The sequence below is a fragment of the Somniosus microcephalus genome, chromosome 1 (genome assembly GCF_052327205.1).
Source record: "Somniosus microcephalus isolate GS21.2 chromosome 1, FLI_Smic_1.0, whole genome shotgun sequence".
Taxonomy (NCBI): Eukaryota; Metazoa; Chordata; class Chondrichthyes; order Squaliformes; family Somniosidae; genus Somniosus; species Somniosus microcephalus.
Genome location: NC_140987.1, coordinates 131939315 through 131953731, shown reverse-complemented (window position 1 = coordinate 131953731; position 14417 = coordinate 131939315). Strand labels below are relative to the sequence as shown.

At 47.4% G+C, this 14417-nt stretch overlaps 1 protein-coding gene across 14 annotated transcripts in view; it reads left to right on the top strand.

Annotated features, from left to right (window-relative positions):
- Positions 1–14417, top strand: part of LOC147124362 (transducin-like enhancer protein 4) — a 159363-nt gene that overhangs the window by 85077 nt on the left and 59869 nt on the right. For all 14 annotated transcript variants that reach the window (XM_085985664.1, XM_085985619.1, XM_085985609.1 and 11 more), the window contains one exon: positions 683–699. In XM_085985664.1, coding sequence (XP_085841790.1) covers positions 683–699 — 17 coding nt within the window. The remainder of the gene's footprint in view (positions 1–682; positions 700–14417) is intronic.

Genomic DNA, 14417 nt, shown 5'->3' with positions numbered 1-14417 from the left:
TGCTTCAAGATGCATAGTGGATGTATTGCCCAGTTCATGCTTGCAAGCAGGAGCCAAACGGATTTTTTAAAAGGTGGTTATTTGCTATTTGACTTACAAGATCACAAATTTAGTTGAATCACAATAAACAAAACCATACCCTTTTGTAGGTTTCATGAATTCCTGTTGGGCGCTATTGCAGAATGTGCAGTTATGCAAAATATTGGTACCCTCTATTCTACTATAGTAGTCCTATCTGCCCTGTCACAATTTTTATAGCAGTGAATTACTAGTACTACTACTGATGTGTTAATTGCCAATTACAAATTGTTTCTCCGGGGGAGGGGTGCAAGAGGGAGAGGCTACAGATTTCAACCCCCCCCCCCCCTCCATTTTTGTGGGTTTAAATGATGTATTAAACACCAGAACCAGACCTGACATTTACTTACACTGCACTGATGGGAGGTTAGTACTGGGCTCACCTTGGTGCAAACTTGTTAATATAGGGTATGAAAATGTGCTTTACGAGGAGGCAGCATATCTGGTGATTGGGATAAAATGATGGTCATGATAACACGTGCTTGTTTTTCCCCTCTTTTTCTCCCCCCCCCCCCCCCCCCCCCCCCCCCACCAATTTTTCCTCGATCTGTACTTGCTTGCAACCTCGTTCATTTATTTAATGATGTGGCTTCCGTGAGAACAGACAGAGACTCAGTAAAGGTAAGTTTCAACTATATTTTTTCTACAAAAGGGATAAAAATTATATCTTTTGATAACTTCTTGCTTTTGTGCTTTTGATTTTCAGTTGTATCTTCCTATATCTTCTGATATTGCTACAGTACCAGAATGTAACAAGAATGCTTTGGTTGGCACAATTGCAAACATTAACTTTAGAGCTGTGTCTATAGACACTTTTATAATAGAACTGAAGCACCAGGAAACCCGTGCTCAATGGGAAATCCATGATCTGAGTGCCAGCTCTTTCCTTTGTTAGTGTACCACCATACTGCTGGTCTATGTTGGTGGGCTAGTGGGAAATAGGTACTACTACTTCTTGCCTTTGGCATCTGTCTTTGGGAGCCAGGTAAACTTGGCATTATGGGAGGTGCACACTTACCTGTTCTTGCGTTCTAGTGTGCCAGTGCTGGGGGAGTACTGAGCAGCTGCTGTCAATAGCACACTGTAAGAGCACCTTCCAAAAACTTTTTTATTCTGTTTCTAGTGTGGGTTAAGTGGCAAAAACTGCCTTTTTCAATTGACAATATTGATGTCCAAACCAAGCAGTGATTAGTCAAAACTGTACTTAAACTCTTACTGCAAGGTTTTTTTTTTTTTTTTTTAAGTGTAGATATTTGACCAAAAGTAACTGAATGTGACTTCTGTATCTTCTTTGAGATTTGACTTATGAAAGTAGCAATATAGTTAAAGAAATAAAGAACTTGCATTTATAGAGCATGTTCTCACTGTCTACTGGGCATCCCAAAGTGCTGTAGAACCAATTAATTATTTTCCTGAATTGTCTGAGTTGAAGGAGCTATTGTTATGTAGGCAAATGTAGCAGCCAATTTACACACAAACATTCCACAAACAGCAAATGAGATGAATGACCAGTTAATCTATTTTGGTGGTGTTGGTGAAGGGGTAATAATGCACTGGAGCACTCCCTGCTCGTCTCTGCATAGTGCCAAAGGATGCTTTAAGTTCACCTGGGCAGGTGGACGGCCTCTGTTTAACATCACAGCCAAAAGGTGCAGTGGGTAGGTGTTCTTTGTCATGGGGTGTTTGTGGTAATTTCTGGATCAGAGTGTGGTTACTGCAAAAAATATACTTAAGATCACCATTGTTTGTAATTGATGGTGGCCTTGGCCCCATCCCAAATCCCAGGGACTGGGTCATTTGTAGAAAGAGGGTGGGCACCCGCGCTTGTGCCATTTATGGTGTTTCCGTGGGAGACCAGTAATTTCAAAATGCTCCATGGGGAGGTGGGCCATTCCAGCCGAAGAAAGTCAACATTTTTAAAAGTACCAATTTTGAACTAGCTTGAAATCTTGCATTGTGGGTGCTACTTCAACCTGGATTGCAAGTGTACACGCATCATGCAGGTGTACTTTCCATGGGGTGCATGCAAGACAGAAGTGGCAGAATATCTGATGGGTCACACCATCCTGCGAGAACTGCCTCTTCAGTAGCATGCAATTGTAAGAAGCCCTCTTGACGTCTCCCAGCAGAATTTCTCATTGTGGGTTAAAAAAAAAGGGGTAGACACTTGGTGGAACTGGGATCCACCCCAAATTCTGCCACTTCAGCTAGTGTTCGTCCTGGTCGTGCTGTCCCAGGTCCAGAAATTTTGGGCCTTAAATCTGCAAGAGTCAAAATATCTAGTATTATTTGTTGATTAAATAAAAATGTAGGTTTGAAAACCACTTCTTTGCACAATCTGAGGACCAAAATGATTGATAGCAGAAAAATAGTGGTTCTTTTATGAAAATTGAACTGTTTCAGATTACTGTAGTAGGTTTGAGGTATGTAATTTCTTCAGGTAGCATTTTGATAGCTATTTAAATAATTTCAAATCTTCTTCAGTACTTGAATTTCATTTTTTAAATTTCTTTGTAATAGATCAAAATTCCTTAAATGCTTGCATCACAAGTAAATTAGTTTTTAAGTAACCTTGTTAGCAATTTGTAATAGGAGTAGGAAGACTGCTGGATCAAGAAAGAGATGACATACTTTGATACTAATACACCTTCTCTAATTAATTAGCATTTTTAGTGCAAATGTGGCTTTAGACAATGTTATCTTTTTAAAAATTGAAATAAGAAAATTTCAGATATTGCTTAAGTTCTCTAAAGAATGAGACATGTTTCTATCCAAACCCCCCCCCCCCCCCCCCCCCCCAAATAAAGTATTTTTCCTTTCTCTCCCAGAAGAGATGAACCATACTAAATACAGTTCCATGGAGATTGGTGTCTTTTCATAGTGGCCATTCTCTGTGGTTGAACCTACTTATTGAGTGTCAGTGGGCTTTTTCTACCATTGAGGGCATTGCAACCAAGCTTGATCCAGTTCTGACTAGACATCCCCCATGTATACCCTTTCAAAAGGGGTTGCTGGCTAGTGATCAGATATTTTGTGACTCTTCACAAGCCCAGGACTTTGAAGCTGAATGTAGCCTTTAGTGACACCAACTAATTTAGCACAGACCAGAGTGCATTTGTGCTTTTATGCAGGAATTATTTAAAACATTAAAAACTCATAACTTCCCACTGTTAGGACTTTACTGTAAAACATTAGGTAGAAAAAAAAATCCCCAAACTAATCTGTGTACTTCCAAGTTTTTAAATATTTTAGGACTGTGAAGTGATATATTGGTATAAATGAAATGGACTTAAACTAGCAGTGCACAAAGGCAGTTAGAGAGTCCCTATAAATTGTTCATTTATTTTTTAACTGGGTAATGTTGAATTCTGTGGCTCGGTACGATGGTAGACCTATGCAATTTACGTCTAGCCGAAGGCCTGCCTTATTATGTTTATAAACAAATGGAGGGATCAGTTTGGAAATTTAAATTTTTAAAAATCCTGGCAGAGCGTGGGGGGAGTGCAGCAATTTTGCAATTCTAATGCAGTGTACCATTTCCTCCTCTTGGAAGGAAATAGGCCCATTGGTTAAATAAATTATTTCCGCACTTTCTAGTTAACACGTGGAGAAAAAAAACAAAAACTGGAATTACTTTAGCTCCACAGTGATAGAAAATGAAGCTCGTTTTATGGCTAAAAAGGAAATATTTTTGGTACCAGAAGTTTAAAGACTCATCAGAATGATTTATTTTAGGATGAAAAGCTTACTGCCAGCATTTCAAGATACAATAGCTTGCTAATTTCCTTAAATGTTTTCAGCAATGCACAAAGTAGCAGTTAGTCTCTTGTTTTATTGATCTGTCGTCTCTTAAGTGGTTCTGTGTAGGAGAGGCTTTTTATGATTTTACACCATGTGACTAATACTGATGTTTAACCGCCAGAATGTGACAATTCCCAACAGCTGCACACTGTATCCTTGTATAAGATAATTTATTCATGCAGTATAATGCTCTTTAACATTTAACAGGTAATGAACATGACATAAATTTCCTCTTGCATTTAATTTTTCCCTTTTCTCCTCTAGTAATGTGCAAACAGGCATTACTGGTGCTCTAAATAATCAGCAATTTTTGGCTGTCTGTCGAGGGGAGATTTCAGTGCAAATTCAAATTAATGATGCCTGAAATGTTTTATGGCTCTTCTGAAAGCCATTAATGTGCAAATTAAAGGATACGCTGGTAACAATTATTGTAGGCTATAATATAAACAAGTAGGCCTAGAAATTCAGTTGGCTGCGCCAGGCGCTAACGCCAAAAAAGGGCTCTATTTCCGTCGATAAAGCCTTAGCGCCGGGATGCAGACCGATCTGCGCCGACGCCCAAATTCATTTGAGATTTAGTGCCGGCGCAAAGTGTTAGCGCCCGCTCGGGTGCGCGCGCAGCTTATGACGTCATATCCTCACGCAACGCTGTTTTAGCGCCCCAAACCGGAAATTGAGTGGCGCCCGCCCAATGTGGGCGTGGCGCTATTAGGAATTGTAAAATGGAACGTTGCAGAGGCCCTGTGGGCCTCGGAGCGCAAATTAAAGGGCACCTCCACTGACCTATAAAGCCCAGCCATTTTGCTGCAATGACTTCACTGCTTTGGATTTCTACACAGAGACCAAGGGACAGAGATTCCAGATTTGGGACAAGATAGGAGAGGTCTTTTTGGCTTCTGGCCAGTGCTTTGACATTTGACTCTTGCTGATTTCACTGTTGCGACCTTGATTATGGGGGCTGCATGGGGGGCCAACATTGAGCTGCAGCATTATGTGCGGAGGGCTCGCAGACGCTGTGAGAGACGGGCAGCCATGCGTAGACACAGAAGGGCCATCAGGCGTCGCCAACGTAGGCCTTACGCACCCAGGCAATACCGGCAGCAGGTGTCCTATGTCACCATGTCTGTGGCACTTTGTGTAAAGAGGCTGCACTTCAGAAGGGACGTGGTTGGAGAGATCTGCCAGCTGCTTCACGCAGATTTGCAGCCACAGCTCATGTCCAGGACATGTCTCTCGGTGGAAGTGAAGGTCACGGTGGCTCTCAGCTTTTATGCAAGCGGCTCGTTCCAAGCCGCTGCTGGGGACATCGTGAACATCTCCCAGTTCGCCGCACATCGCTGCATCCGGCAGGTCACCGATGCACTGTTCGCGAGGAGACACCAGTTCATCTCCTTCCCCATGACCCAACAGAGGCAGCAGCAGCGTGCAGTGGGATTTGGCAGGATTGCGGGCTTCCCCATGGTGCAGGGCGCCATTGACTGCACGCATGTGGCTATGCGGGCACCTATAGACAATCCCGAGGTTTACCGCAACCGCAAGGGCTACCATTCCCTCAATGTGCAGCTGGTGTGTGACCACAGGCAGCGCATCCTAGCTGTAAATGCCCGCTTCCCAGGAAGCAGCCACGATGCTTTTATCCTGCGCCAGACTACTGTGGTTGACATGTTCCAGGCACAGCCTCCACCAAGGGGATGGCTTATCGGGGACAAGGGCTACCCTTTGTGCACATGGCTCATGACCCCGCTCCGCGCGCCCAGGACCCCAGCGGAGGACTCATACAACGAAAGCCATCAAGCAACAAGGAACGTCATAGAGCAAACCATAGGCGTCCTCAAGCAACGCTTCCGCTGCCTGGATCGCTCCGGCGGCTCTCTACAGTATTCGCCGGATAGAGTGTCCCAGTTCGTCGTCGTGTGCTGCATGCTGCACAACCTGGCTATCCGCCGGACGCAGGCACTGCCACCTGACATTGCACCACCGCCTGAGGAGGACGAGCAGGAGGAGGAGGAGGAGCAGGCCAGGAGGGGGCCAGAAGGCCCAAGGGCCGTACGCCGGGGGCTTATTGCTCGACACTTCTAGGCCCGCTGTGAGGGAATGGCCTGTGGGAATGAGCGCACCTGAAGGCAGCCGCTCCGGAAGCCGTCAGCCGGTTAACGCAGCAAACACTTGAAACATGACACCTGGACAAGCTGAATAAATAAAAACCTTTATTTAACAAACTGAGGCCCCTTCCCACATGAAACTCAAAAACACAGAACACACCCAAAAAACAGTCACAAACATATGTCACTCCCCCAACCTGGGGAGGACTAACAAAAGTTGGCCATCCACATGGCCTTCAACATTGGCCGTAACAAAAAAAGGCCCCCCCTCGCCAACAGAAAGACCCCCATAAAAACAAAAAATGCCTTCAATTTCGGCCATCCACAAAAATCGGCCCACAAAAATCGGCCCCCAAAACACAATCCCCCCCATATATACAATGCCGCAGAGACCACACTCTAGCGGCTGTGCCGAGAGGGCGAGTCCTTAGAGAGCCTTCCCCTGCCCGGCCTGCTGCTCCGCCTCAACGTGGGCCCTGTGGCGGCCTCAAGGCTGGGGGAAGGCTCATGAGGGCCCCCATGCGTCGCGACAGATGCCCTTGGGGGTCGGCCAACACGACGCACGTCCCGGGAGGGGCCGGCTGCTGACTGGTTCGGCTGTGGCTGGCCAGCATCAGTGGCAGCAGCAGCTCCTCGCACCCTGGCTGGGGGAGTGGCAGTGTCGGATGCTCCAAGGGGGGCAAGCTGGCTGCTGCCAGGCGCGCGAGGCTCAGCAGACACAGTGGCAGTCGTCCGGCCTGGCAGTTCAGCTGGCGCAGCTATGTGCTGGAGGCCAGCCCGCTGTGTTGCAGCAGGGCTGCGGGTGCGACGCCCCTGCGTCAAAGCGAGTGTGGCAGAAGTCAGTGACCGCACTGCCCGGGTATGTGCCTCCAGCTGCTGTGACAGTGTGTCGAAGGAACCACCTCTCTGGCGACTCTCCTCCTGCAGTGCCGCGAGTAGTTCGACCCCCCTGGCGTGCGCTGCGGCCAGTTGCTCCACCCCCCTGGCCTGTGATTGGCCGAATGCTGCCACACTCTGAGCCAGGGACTCGATGGCGTGCGGCATCTGCTCCACAACCCCCATGAACTCATGGTGGCGCCGGTCAGACGCCACCGAGATCTCTTGCAGGAGGCGCACCTCCTGGCCGAGGCCACTCTCCGGACTGGAGAGAGGACTCTGCAGCTGGGGAGAAGCTGGCCGACCCCTGCCGCCTGCCTGGACCCCACTGCAAGCAGGATCTGCCCTCCCCTGCAACACCTCCCCCTGGCTCTCCTGCATGCCAGACGTCCCCCCTTCATTGCCATCCCCTGGCACGGCTGAGGGCTCGCCCGATGGGCCGGCTTCCTCCTCGTCCTGGACGTCCTCCTCCTCCAAGGGCCTGGCACCCGGCGCCTCAGGGACCACCTCCTCCTCAGCAGCTGAAAGCAGGAAGGCACAAGAGTAGCTTTAAAGTGAGGACAGGGCGTCAGCGAGGGACGCCTGAGCGGTGGCATTATGTGCATTTGCCCGTCAGTGGGAAAGGATTTAGATCGGAAGCACTAGGGCAACGAGAGAGCTGCAAGCGGTCATCTCCTTACCAGTGGCTTCCAGCACAGGGTCCGCATCCCCGATGGCTACAGGGCCAGTCACCCGGGGACGCAGGAGTCCAGCGACGCTCTCCTCCAGAGCACTTAGAGCCTGGTAGTGGGGCCGTCCACCACCGGTCTCCACCCGGCTGCGCGCATTTCTTGCCAGCTTGGCCTGCAAGAGAAAGGACGGACTCTAAGTACAGTGTGGTGCCCTGTTGCTGTGTGTACTGCCTCCCATGGTGGAATAGCCTGGCCAGTGTGGTCAGTGCAGAAAGTGCTGTTGATCATGCCAGTGGCATTGCTGCGTGAGGAGGGCTGCCCATTATGCCTTTGAGGTCCCTTTGCCCATAGTGTGAGGCTCACATGCAAGGATGAGGAGGACAGTGGAAAGGGTACTCACCTTCACCAGCCGACAGAGGTCATTGAACTTTTTGCGGCACTGGTCCGCAGTCCTGGGCACATCTGAGTTTGAGGAGACCCTGCGTGCGATGCTCCTCCAGGCTTTCCTGAACTCTATCCTGGGAGCCTTTCTGCCATTGTCCGGGCACAAGATGGGTCTTCTCTCCTGGACAGCATCAATCAGCACCCTCAGTGCATGGTCTGAGAAGCGCTGGGCTCTTTCACGGGCCATCTCCATCTGTCCTGGCGCTATTTTGTCCCACCAGCACTGTTGAGGCCTAGCAGCAGGGCTCCAGTGTGCAGGGCGTGGCAGCAGTCAAAGTTGACCCTTCCCCCTTTAAGAGCAGGCCGGCGTCAGGGTGTCTGCTGTCAAGCAACACATGACCGCACCTGCGCTGCGCCCGGTTTGACCAATTATTAAGTCCTATTTTATTTGTGACTTTAGATAGGATTTGAAGTGAATTGTCTTGATTTTACATTTGATGTAATAAAATTCATTTCCTGCACAAAAAATGTAATGGTGAATGACCATAATCGTGCTTCTCTTCTTGCAGCATTATACAGTGGTTTACAGTCAAATAATGTACTCTCGCACAACTTTCTTTTTTATTAAAGCTAAAATCTCACATTGTACGATAGCAAAATACTGCAGATGCTGGAAATCCGAAATAACAACAGAAAATGCTGGAAAAATTCAGCATACATTGATGACTATCGGTGCCGTTTCCTGCTCTCGCCCTGAACTAGACAATTTTGTTCACTTTGCCTCCAATTTCCACCCTTCCCTCACCTTCACATGGTCCATCTCTGACTCTTCCCTTCCTCGACTTCTCCGTCTCCATCTCTGGGGATAGGTTATTGACCGACATTCACTACCAGCCCACTGACTCCCACAGCTACCTGGACTACACTTCCTCCCACCCCGCCTCCTGTAAGGACTCTATTCCATTCTCCCAGTTTCTCCGTCTCCGCCGCATCTGCTCCAACGATGCCACCTTCCACACCAGTGCTTCCGACATGTCTTCCTTTTTCCTCAACCGAGGATTCCCCTCTACCATGGTTGACACAGCTCTCGACCGTATCCGTTCTATCTCCCGCACTTCTGCCCTCACCCCTGCCCCTCCCTCCCGGAACCACGATAGGGTTCCCCTTGTCCTCACCTTTCACCCCACCAGCTTCCACATTCAACGGATCATCTTCTGCCATTTCCGCTACCTCCAAAGTGATCCCACCACCAAACGCATCTTCCCCTCCCCTTTCAGCATTCCGTAGGGACCGCTCCCTCCGAGACACCCTAGTCCACTCCTCTATCACCCCCAGCACCCCTTCCCCTTTGCCTGGCACCTTCCCGTGCAAGCACAGGAGATGTAACACCTGCCCTTATACCTCCCCCCTTCCCACTGTCCAGGGCCCCAAACACCCCTTCCAGGTGAAACAGCGATATACTTGTACTTGATAGGCAAAAAGGAAAGGGAGGTGGGGTAGCATTACTGGTTAAAGAAGGGATTAACACAATTGTAAGGAAGGATATTAGCTCTGATGATGTGGAATCCGTATGGGTGGAACTGAGAAATACCATGGGGCAGAAAACGTTAGTGGGAATGGTATATAGACCTCCAAACAGTAATGTGGAGGTTGGGGATGGCATTAAAAGGGAAATTAGAGAAGCGTGCAAAAAGGGCACAGCAGTCATCATGGGTGACTTTAATCTACATATAGATTGGGCTAACCAAATTAGTAACAATACTGTGGAGGAGGAATTCCTGGAGTGTTTACGGGATGGTTTCCTGGACCAATATGTCGAGGAACCAACCAGAGATCAGGCCATCTTAGACTGGGTATTATGTAACAAGAAAGGATTAATTAGCAATCTTGTTGTACGAGGCCCCTTGGGTCGGAGCGATCATAATATGATCGAATTCTTCATGAAGATGGAGAATGAAGTAGTTGACTCAGAGACTAGGGTCCTAAATTTAAATAAAGGAAACTACGATGGTCTGAGGTGCGAATTGGGTAGGATTGACTGGGGAATGTCACTCAAAGGGTTGACGGTGGATAGGCAATGGCAAACATTCAAAGACCGCATGGATGAACTACAGAATTTGTTCATCCCAGTTTGGCATAAAAATAAAACACAAAAGGTGACTCAACCGTGGCTAATGAGGGAAATTAGAGATAGCATAAGATCCAAGGAGAGGACATATAAATTGGCCAGAAAAAGCAGTAATCCAGAGGATTGGGCGCAGTTTAGGATTCAACAAAGGAGGACAAAGGGATTAATTAAGAAAAGGAAAATAGAATGAGAGTAAGCTTTCAGGGAACATAAAAACTGACTGTAAAAGCTTTTATAGATATGTGAAAAGAAAAAGATTGGTGAAGTCAAGCGTAGGTCCCTTGCAGTCAGAAGCAGGGGAATTTATAATGGGGAACAAAGAAATGGCAGACCAATTAAATACATATTTTGGTTCTGTCTTCACAAAGGAGGACACAAATAACCTCCCAGAAATGTCGGGGAAGATAGGGTCTGATGAAAGGGAGGAACTGAAAGAAATCAGTATTTGTAGGGAAATGGTGTTGGGGAAATCAATGGGATTGAAGGCCGATAAATCCCCAGGGCCTGATAATCTACATCCTAGGGTACTTAAGGAAGTGGCCCTAGAAATAGTAAATGCATTGCTGATCATCTTCCAACATTCGATGGAATCTGGAATGGTACCCATGGATTGGAGGGTAGCTAATGTTACCCCACTATTCAAAAAAGGTGGTAGAGAGAAAACGGGGAATTGCAGACCAGTAAGCCTGACATCGGTAGTGGGGAAAATGCTAGAGTCCATTATAAAAGATGTAATAGCAGAGCACTTGGAAAACAGTGACAGGATCGGACAAAGTCAACATGAATTTACAAAAGGTAAATCGTGCTTGACTAATCTACTGGAATTTTTTGAGGATGTAACTAGTAAAATAGATAAGGGAGAACCAGTGGATGTGGTGTATTTGGACTTTCAGAAGGCTTTCAATAAAGTCCCACATAAGAGATTAGCGTGTAAAGTTAAGGCACATGGGATTGCGGGCAAGGTATTAACTTGGATGGAGAACTGGTTGGCAGATAGAAAGCAAAGAGTTGGAATAAACGGGTCTTTTTCCGAGTGGCAGGCAGTGACTAGTGGGGTACCGCAGGGATTGGTCCTTGGACCCCAGCTATTCACAATATATAATTAATGATCTAGACAAATGAACTAGATGTAATATCTCCAAATTTGCAGACGACACAAAGCTGGGTGGGCGTGCGTGCTGTGAGGAGGATGCCGAGAAACTCCAGGATGAATTGGACAGGTTGGGTGATTGGGCAGAAGTATGGCAGATGCAATATAACGTGGATAAATGTGAGGTTATCCACTTTGGTGTCAAAAACAGGAAGGCAGATTATTATCTGAATGGCAATAGATTGGGAGAAGGGGAAGTGCAACGCGACCTGGGTGTCCTTGTGCACCAGTCGCTGAAGGTAAGCATGCAGGTGCAGCAGGCGGTTAAGAAGGCAAATGGTATGTTGGCCTTCGTAGCGAGAGGGTTTGAGTACAGGAACAAGGATGTCTTGCTGCAGTTGTACAGGGCCTTGGTGAGACCACATCTTGAGTATTGTGTGCAGTTTTGGTCGCCTTATCTGAGGAAGGATATTCTTGCCATGGAAGGAGTTCAGAGAAGATTCACCAGGCTGATACCTGGGATGGCAGGAATGACGTATGAGGAGAGATAGGGTCGATTGTGCTTGTACTCGCTGGAGTTTAGAAGAATGAGCGGGGATCTCATTGAAACTTATAAAATGCTGGCAGGACTGGACAGATTAGATGCAGGGAGGATGTTCCCGATGGTCGGGGAATCCAGAACCAGGGGTCACAGTCTAAGGATAAGGGGTAGGCCTTTTAGGACAGAGATGAGGAGGAATTTCTTCACCCAGAGAGTGGTGAACCTGTGGAATTCTCTACCACAGAAGGCAGCAGAGGCCAATTCATTAAATATATTCAAGAAGGAGTTGGATATATTTCTTAAGGCTAAAGGGATCAAAGGGTATGGGGAGAAAGCAGGGACAGGGTACTGTACTGAACTTGGATGATCGCATTGAATGGCGGAGCAGGCTCGAGGGGCCGAATGGCCTACTCCTGCTCCTATCTTCTATGTTTCTACTTCTTGCAATCTAGTATACTGTATTCGCTGCGCACAATGCGGTCTCCTCTACATTAGGGAGACCAAACGCAGATTGGGTGACCGGTTTGCGGAACACCTCCATTCAGTCTGTAAGGGTGACCCTGAGCTTCCGGTCGCCTGTCATTTTAATTCACCGCTCCATTCCCACTCGGACATCACCGTCCTTGGCCTCTTGCATTGTTCCACGGAAGCTCAACGTAAACTCGAGGAACAGCACCTCATCTTCTGATTAGGCACTTTACAGCCTTCCGGACTCGATACAGAGTTCAACAATTTACGATCGTAACCTCGGCCCCTATTACATTTTTACTTATATTTTTTATTCACACCTTCATTTTGGTTTTTTCCCCCCCCCCCCCCGCTTTTTTTTTCTCTCTCCCACATGGCAGCTGTCTCTCATTCTGCCAGTGCATTTCACACATAATCTAGAGCTGTCTTTTGTCTCCACTAGTCCTATCACCATCTCTTCTCGTTTTGAATACCTCTTAATGTCTCTTCTCTTGTTCTCTCCCAGCCCGGTCTCTTAATCTATTTCATTCCCTGTGCCTCTTTTTAGTCTTGATAAAGGGTTTTGACCCGAAACGTTGACTCTCATTTCTCTCCACGGATGTTGCCTGGCCTGCTGAGTTTCTCCAGCTTTTTCTGTTATTTAAAATCTCACATTGTCTGAGTGTTGGCTTTTATTACTGTTCATATTGAATAGCTAAAGATTTAATTCTTAAAATATTGCCGTTTCATTTTTATAAAACTTGCAGAGTTTTCGGGCATTTTGAATTCATATATAAGGGTCTCTCTCTCTCTCTCTGTCTCTCTGGCCGGCTATACAATCAAAAGTTATAGAGCGTACCTACACATGTTATATCAAAAGAAAGCTCATCATTAGGGGACTCTTGTAGGCGTATTTACTTTTTGCTCCGACAAAAATTGTGCCAAAGGTCGGACAAAAATTGTGCCGACGGTATCCAAAAAATGTTCAAAATTCCTCTCATTATCCGCTCATTTGCATCGAGTGGGGGGCGGGCCATCCTGCAGTTGAATGACGTGGTGATTGACCAATCGTTCAGTGACCTGACGGTTGACCAATCGGTGCGTGTGTGGGCGGGCCTTATCATTCTGAACCGAGGTGAGTCGCCGCCATCTTGATTACAAACTTTTCATTTCTTTTTCCCACTTTCTGCGTGTTTCTTTTCAAATCTACAATTCCAGCAAAAAAAAAGTTGCTTTTAAAACACAGTTTTTAAAAAAAGTTAATTAATTTGTAAATCTTTTCTCTAACCTCTATAATTCTCCTACCTTTCACTTTTTCCGGGGCCTAGGCTTCTCCAACTGCCAGCAGCGCAACTCTAGACCCAGGCTCCCGGCCTAGACAGAGACAAACACTGGCAGAGGGGAGAGGGTGTGCTGCCTCAGCTCCATTCCCGGGGTCAGTAGGTGGGGAGGCTTCATAAGCAACTGGGGTAGGTCGCAAGCCCCGAATAATAATCTGAAGATCCTGTGTTTGCAGCTGAGGAAATTTCTTCTGCTGACAGCCCCAGGTTAACGGCAGCCATCTTTGTCAAGGAGGGCGAAAAGTTTCAGTGCAACGCCATTTTGATTCAGTGTGTAACAGAGTGCATGCGCGGCCATCTTAGTACAGGAACATGGAGTGGGTGGGGCTTCTGTGCTCCAAACCTGGTCCTGATGACCGAGACAGACAATCGACTGTGTGGGCGGGGCCTAATCATTCCAACTGAAAAGCAAGCGGCGGCCATTGTTTGTGATACAAAACACTGAGAGGTGAGCACCCCTTTTTTAATAAAAAGATTGGTGAGGTTGTAAAGTGTATTATAGAAAGATTTACCAAAAATGTTTTATAAGTACTTTAAGTTTCATGTTTCCCTACCCCTTGCTCCCCCCGCTCCCCTTCCCCCCCTTCCCCACAACCCGTTACCCCGGCCCCGCGCCCCCTTTGCTTTCTCTCTCCTTCTCTCTCTCCTTCTCTCTCTCCTTCTCTCCTTCTCTCTCTCCTTCTCTCTCTCCTTCTCTCTCTCCTCTCTCTCTCCTCTCCTCTCTCTCCTTCTCTCTCTCCCCTTCTCTCTCCCCTTCTCTCTCTCTCCCCTTCTCTCTCTCTCCCCTTCTCTCTCTCTCCCCTTCTCTCTCTCCCCTTCTCTCTCTCTCCCCTTCTCTCTCTCTCCCCTTCTCTCTCTCTCTCCCCTTCTCTCTCTCTCTCCCCTTCTCTCTCTCTCTCCCCTTCTCTCTCTCTCTCCCCTTCTCTCTCTCTCTCCCCTTCTCTCTCTCTCTCTCCTTC